The sequence below is a fragment of the Geospiza fortis genome, unplaced genomic scaffold, assembly GCF_000277835.1.
Source record: "Geospiza fortis unplaced genomic scaffold, GeoFor_1.0 scaffold1278, whole genome shotgun sequence".
Taxonomy (NCBI): Eukaryota; Metazoa; Chordata; class Aves; order Passeriformes; family Thraupidae; genus Geospiza; species Geospiza fortis.
Genome location: NW_005054536.1, coordinates 272,402 through 279,726, shown reverse-complemented (window position 1 = coordinate 279,726; position 7,325 = coordinate 272,402). Strand labels below are relative to the sequence as shown.

The 7,325-nt window shown below is 45.5% G+C and overlaps 1 protein-coding gene across 3 annotated transcripts in view; it reads left to right on the top strand.

Annotated features, from left to right (window-relative positions):
• ANK2 (ankyrin 2) overlaps nucleotides 1-5,598 on the top strand; it is a 149,614-nt gene extending 144,016 nt beyond the window's left edge. The window contains exons 48-50 of one of the 3 annotated variants that reach the window (XM_031063856.1): nucleotides 768-950; nucleotides 1,827-1,918; nucleotides 3,381-5,598. In XM_031063856.1, the coding sequence (XP_030919716.1) occupies nucleotides 768-950; nucleotides 1,827-1,918; nucleotides 3,381-3,564 (459 nt within the window). In that variant the 3' untranslated portion in view covers nucleotides 3,565-5,598. Of the gene's footprint in view, nucleotides 1-767; nucleotides 951-1,674; nucleotides 1,768-1,826; nucleotides 1,919-3,380 lie in introns of all 3 variants that reach the window. The other 2 variants (XM_031063857.1, XM_031063859.1) reach the window with 2 other exon arrangements.
• Nucleotides 5,599-7,325: the final 1,727 nt, after the last annotated feature.

The window sequence follows — 7,325 nt, the reverse complement described above, 5'->3', positions numbered from 1 at the left end:
CGAGTTGTGAGGGAGGGCCAGAAGCTGGCAATGGGTGTGCTTTCAGCAGTGCTGGGCCAAAAGCAAGGTGCAGCAAGCAGTTATTGGAATTGTAAAAAACATCACGGATACTTTTGCTTGCAGGAATTACTCATCAGAAGTAAATCTTTAGGAGTAAAGTAACAAGAAGGCAAAGCCTTGATTTTTCCCCCCTTTTTTCCTATTTTCCGTTTTCTTTTTTAAAATTTTTTTCTATTGTATTTTTTCCTTTTTTACTCTTTTCCCTTTTTTTAATTTTTCTTTTTTCCTGTTTTTCCTTTTTCTTTTCTCCTCTTTTTCTTTTTTTTATTTTTCCTTTTTGTTATATTTTTCTTTTTTCCTGTTTTCTTTTCTTGTTTTTCTTTTTTACTTCTTTTTATTGTTCTCCTTCTTCTATTTACCTTTTTTCTTTTTTCCTATTTTTCTTTTTACTTTTCTTCCTTTTTATTTTTTATTTTTTCCTTTTTCCTCTTTTCCATTTTTTCTTTTCTTTTTTTCTTTTTTCTATTATTTTTTCTTTTTTTCATTTTTTCTTTTTTTCCTGCTTTCTATTTTTCTTTTTCATTTTCCCCCTTTTTCCCTTTTTTTCTTTTTCCTGTTTTTTTTTTTCTTTTTCTTTCCAGTAAGCTGACCTTAGCATATCTACGCTTTACCCTGTGGAGCCCATAGACACAGCAGTTAATTTGGCCAACGCACATCATGAAGTATGGAATTCATCTCCATCTCACTTGTGCTTTCCAACCTTGCAGGTGACCCTGTCTGAACCTGCCATTCTCTCTAGTGCCTCCAAATTCCAGTCTGAACCAGTGGAGGGCCGGAAAGTCAGCAAGGTCATAAAGACCACTGTAGTGCATGGAGAGAGGACGGAGAAACACCTGGGGGATGCCAGCCTTGCTTCTGATCTTCCATCAGCCAAAGAGGACTTTGAAGAGGTAAAAACAACTTCTATATATTACAGCAGTACAGCGAGTGTGGCCACAGCCCCAGGGACAAATTATTCTCCTGAAAGGACCACAGCCGGTGCCCAGCAGTCCTAAGCTGAGGGTAACTCTATTCTTATACTCAGCAATGTTACAAAAATATACATCTATAAACAATGTGTAGTGAAAGCTGGCATTGCAGAATTAGCGAAGGTGCTTGCTAACACTAAAAGAAAACATCATGGAGGCTTTGTGTGAAATTCTTAGAAGTCTTGGGGGTGAGTGCAGTTAAAGTTCATTCCTGTGTTATCACTGTGGAGGTTATTGTAGAAGTGGCTACAGTTAAGCCCCCACCCTGGGTAAATGGATGTGTTCCTCCCCTCCATCCTGCCTCTTGTCCCCTTTATTAGCATGTCTTAGAAGTTGAAATAAATACTTAAAATCAGATAAATAGATAAAAGCTGTGCAGCAATAGGTGACATGGGTATGCATTTTTGGGTTTTGTGACCAGGAATCCAGACCAGCAGCCTGGTCCCCTTTTTCTCACAGAGGCCAAACAAGGGGCAAGAGCTGTCTAGTAAAAGTTCAAAGAGACTGCTTGGGAAGGAGCACTTAGCGCGCAGCTACTGTCTCAGTAAATCCCCATGTCTGGAGCCACTACTGCGACATGCTTTGGTACAATCATTACTGAAATGAAAGTGCCCCCTAGGAGACACTGTATGTCATGTGTCTGCAGGAGGGAGGAATGCTTGAAAGGATGCAGTTGCTTCTTACAGATGCCTGTTCAGCCTTTTCTCAGCATTGGGCTGTGTGAATATGAAGGACTAAGGTAAGAAGGACTCCAGGTGTTTTGGGGGTTTTAATTTAAGGTTTATGTTTTCATTGGAGGCTTTGAGCTATACAGGTCACCACATGACAGTGCAAGTCCCTGCTTTGGTAGAGAAAGAAATCAAGAAAGACGATGGATCAGTAATTAAAAGGTTTGGCTTGGCAAGCTGATGAAGTATTACTGCAAACAAATTAACCCAGTCACAGGAGTGGATTGCAGTGAGTGCCTGCTAAGCTTTAGTTGCGGTGGTACTAAAGCAATGACTAACCTGCCAGGAGCGATGGCGTACAGAACGCTGAAATAAAGCACTTTCCACACAACATGGGTACAGGGCTTAATACAAAGGCTGGTCTTTATTTTCTACAGTTTTATGAGTTTAGCAAAGTAGCATAGTTCTAATTGAATGGAGAGTGAATGGATGGCTGGAGAATGGCTAGAGATCAATAAATATCATCATGCAGCTCTCCACTCATCATCCACACTCCATCCATCCATCCTTCATTCCTCATTCATTCATTCATCATCCACTCTCCATACATCCTTTCAATCATCCATCCATCCATCCATCCATCCATCCATCCATCCATCCATCCATCCATCCATCCATCCATCCATCCATCCATCCATCCATCCATCCATCCATCCATCCATCCATCCATCCATTCTCCATGCACTTGGATGCCTTTCTCTCTAGTTCTAGAAATAAGAGGCAGACACAGGGTGTTAACAGGGGTATCTTTATGTAAGGATCCTTAGGCGCACTTTCCCTCAGGTAGAAAATGCCAATGATGCACACCTGGAACAACACATGTACAGTCTTTATTGATTTGCTAATTTTAGTTAGCATTTATCCATTCATTGCTCATCCACTCTCCATCCACTCCCTCTCCAATCATCATTCTTCAATCTCCTTTCATTCATCAACCTTTCTCCAATTGTCATCCATGCTCCATACATCCCCCCTTCATTCTCCATGCATCTATCCTTCACTCTGCATCCATCATCCATTCTCCATGCACTTGGATGCCTTTCTCTCTGGTTCTAGAAATAAGAGGCAGACACAGGGTGGTAAACAGGGGTACCTTTATATAGGGATCCTCAGCTAGAAAATGTTGAGGATGCACACCTTGCATGATGCATGTAAAATTTTTACTGATTTTGCAAATTAACATACCTGACAAGAGTCCCCAACTAAAAGCACACCCAGTGAAGTAATGCCCCAGCTCTAGTACCTTCTAAATCCACCCCTCCTTGGATGAGGACTCATCTCTGTTGATAAAAAGATGTCTCAAAGATCTGATTTCAACCTTGGTTTCTAAGGAATACCAAGATAGCATAGGGATCCTGGAATTTGTTTTGTCTTTCTGCCTAAGAAAATACTGAAGCTAGGTTATAATAATAAGCTACAAACACATGTGTAAAGAATACAGAGAATATATAAAATAAAAAGCATAAACATCCATAGCAGTTGACTATTGCATCATACTTACACCTTGCTGTGCCTTCTCTCCAGCATGTGTAACTCTGCCCTGGAAAAGCCTGAAAACCACAATTCTCTCAGACCTCCAGAACCGTGGCCTTTCTAAGTCAGGTCTCATTTTTTTTGGTTCCAGGACAATACTAAGTAAAGCCAGCACACAGAAGAGGACTGTGATGAAGGATCGCTATGGAAAACAAGTTCACATAGAAGAGCTGGAAGACACCCCAGAAGCGCTCCCCAGGGATGACCTCCAGCATGACCTCCAGCAGCTTCTTAGGCACTTCTGCCAAGAGGACTGGACACAGGAGGCCAAGTGAGAAGCTGCCGCCCCTGCACAGCGCCACGTGACCCTTCCCACACGCAGCCGTCACCATCCCTGGGTAGCAGAGCCATCACTGCCGCTCCTACCTGTGCAGTTGCAGTGAATTCATTTCTCCCCATCCCAAGTTGCGTTTTGCGCTGTTATGATTTTTCACCCTGTAAGCTAATTTGTGACCAAAGATAGCATCCTTCAGGCAGGATGATTTATCCACCATGCTGGCACCCTGTCAGCGTCGCTACTTGTTCCTGTCCCTTTGCTCTGGCGCTCACTTACCAACACGGCCCTTGCCAAGCAGACTTCATCGACAGGCCTCTTCCACTGACTGTGTACATGCACCATACAAAGGAGTTGACGTGTAAACTGTAAATAGCAGAGTATTTGAACTCACAAGACTGCAGAACACTCACTGCCCGTGGGCACCGTGGGTTGTGAGGTGCAGTGACCCTGCGGAATGGCGACAGACCACGGAATGGCACCACCTGGACCACAGACACTGACTGGCCCAGGAGGAAGCGCTGCAGAGCTACCGAGTACTAAGAGTTACTGTTTAGAGATCCGGTCTAGGCAAAGGCTGTGTGAGTCAGGCAAAAGGCAGCTGTTCACATGAATCACAGCTGACTGTGGCCATTAATTGTGCAGTCACCTTCACACAGCCACTGCAATGTTTCCAAAAGAATAAGAAAGAAAAACTTCCCCACTAGATACCCAAGTTGCTAGCAACTCTACCTGCGGCATGTTCGCATATGGTATTACAAGCCTATAGATCTGGACCTGTGGCAGGGTGTATTAAACAATCCTAATTCTGGTAGTTTCCCATTTCTGTCACTGCTTAGCCGACCTCACCAACCAACTGGGGGTGCTTCCTGCTGGCCACTGCACTGTAGATAACTATGGGACAAAGACTTACCCACTATACAAGGAGAATAATTAATTCACCGTGTTTTATCGAGATTGCCTCTTAGCCGATACACGCATGTGGCATTTGAAGGTCAAAACCAAACCCTCCTAGAACCATGTCAGCTTCTTGGCCCTCTTAGCACTGAGCGAGCAGTTTTTATCTTCTAAGTGTTTTTTAAAGAACAAGTGCTCACAATCCTCAGCAGCTGGTTTCTGTTCATATTTTGTTATGTAACTATATATTATATATATATTTCTAAATCGACCCTCTGAAAACCACATTAGCATGTCTGCACTTTTATTTTCCACAAGGGGAACGTAGGGATCTGATGTTTTGGGTGTTCTATACCTTAATATTTAGTGGAGGAAGCTCTGTAGGGTTTTAGCATAACATGCATACACACAAACATACCAACTTAATGCTTTTAAACATCTATCCCATTTTTTAATAGTAGACTCATCACTAGAGTAAAACCAACCCTCTCTTCTAGGAGCAATCATTTGTCCAAGCTTATCTGGCCTTCTACAATTATAGGGTTCTTTGGCTTTGGTTTTTTTTTAATGACTCACTCAGTGCTCAGAACAAGGGCACTTCCTCATTAAGGTAATAATGCCAAAAGCATGGAAACACCTCTGGAGTTCTGGCTTCCTGTGGGCAGAACCATGAGGTGCCGTGCTGACACTTTTTGGGCAGGCAAGAAAAGAAACTTAGAGAAAAAAGTGTTTTGGCAGCCAAATCGAATGAGACCCCTGATGAAACATCTCACAGCGCATCGTGGCTTCCTGACTGTCAGAGACAGCACAGGAGGGTCTTCAAGGATGGGGCTCTCAAGAAATGCATTTCTGTTGTGTTATTTGCGGTGCAGATGATGTTCTGTGTAACAGCATAATGGTTATTCACCTCTTATTTTGATTTTTTGCTGTGTTATCAGAGAACTTGAATACTGTGAGAAGAAGTGAATTTTAAGTTGACGAATCAGCATCTTGTTCCCATGGTGATAACACTAATTGAATATATCTATGAGGGCATGTATTAGTTAAAAATTAAAAAAGATACAACACTAACAATACATAGCTGCAATGTGTACAATGGCTGATTTAACTAAATAAAAATGTACAAGTGTTAAATGTAGCAATGGTGGCTTGCTTGCTTTTACTGCTGGCACGGTGGGATGAGGGATGGTGCCCGCGCGGGGACCTCAGTGGCACCATCAGAGTCACAGTCCCTCTGTGCCCAGTTTGCTCGCTCGTCACAGACACAGCGATGCCTCGTCAAGGGCACGACCTAAGCCAAAAGCTGCTCTTTCCTCTCTTCTTCCTCCTTTTGCAATGACAGACAACTGTGTGTAAACAAGTCCTGACTGTCAGAGACAGCACAGGAGGGTCTTCAAGGATGAGGCTCTCAAGAAATGAATTTCTCTTGTGTTATTTGCGGTGCAGATGATGTTCTGTGTATAACAGCATAATGGTTATTCACCTCTTATTTTGATTTTTTGCTGTGTTATCAGAGAACTTAAATACTGTGAGAAGTGAATTTTAAGTTGACGAATCAGCTGGAAAACACAGACAGACTGAATTCGCTGCTGACAGGGCATGCCATGGCTAACCAGTGGGTTTTGTAGCTATAAGCCATATACTCCACACAGTACAACCTATAACTTCAGGCCTTTGATAGCAGGCAACTTCCAAATCCAGGAGATTTCCCTAAGGAAATAAACCCAAATGGCTTCACCTGCACCTTAAAACATTCACCATATCCCAGGTCTGACTCTGCAATTGGCACAAGAAGCAGCATTTGAGAACCGCTCGAAGCTACAACAGTTGCCAGGTCTCAAAATATCTGGTAAAGAGGTTACTGGCTGCGATTCTTGTCGGTGCAGTGACAATGCCAGAAAGAGCAGCTGTATCCTCAGCCTTTGCCGTGTTTTCCAGTCCCCTACAAAGAGCTGGCTCGTCTTGCCAGGTCCAACCCTGTTCTCAGCCGCGGCAGCAGCCATAGCACAGTCCCACTCTGCTCCCCCTGCCAGCTCTGGTTCCCACCTCTGCCATCAGGAGAGGATTATACATCGAGGAGCCTATCGAGCATGGGGGGAGTTACTTGGGCCTCTGCAGGTAAAGGGAGTAAGGTGAGTTATGAGCAAACACATTTCTGATGTACTGGAAGGGGGTGAGGAGTAACCTTCGTTCTATGCGCACGCTGCAAGGCTATGGAGACAGAGCACTGAACCCGGAGCTCATTGCTTCGGCTGTTAGAGTCGGCCGGGTTCGGCTCGGTTCGGCTGAACTCGGAGCCGATAGCAGGGTTCGGCCGAGCTCGGCTCGGTTCGGCTGAACACGGAGTCGCTCGCTGCGTTCGGAGCTCAGCTCGGTTCGGTTCGACCGACACCGTAATGTTCACCGTGCTTCGGCTGATCTCGTGGTTCGGCTTATCTAGTTCGGTTCGGCTGAACGCGGTTCCGTCCCATTCCGTTCAGTTCACCTCAGTTAAACTGGGATCGATTCGGCAAATCGCGGCCAGAGTCGGCCCTTCGGCCACGCTCGTCTATTGTCGGCCACACTCGGCTCTTGTCGGCCACGCTCGGCTGCTCTCGGTCACGCTCGGCTACTCTCGGCCGCACTGGGCTCTTCGGCCGTACCTGACTCTGCTCCGCGGTGCAATGGCGGCCGGTGGCAGGGCGCCGCTCCCCGGCCTGAGCCCCGTGAGGGGACAGAGCGCTGGGACAGCCGCCTCAGCCCGGGTCACCCAGTCCCTGCCCGCCCCCGCGTCCCCCGGAGCGCGCCCTGCAGCGCAGAACGCGGCCTGGGAGCCAGGAGCGGGGACAATCCCCTCGGCTCCGCCGCACCGCCGGGGGGGGGGGG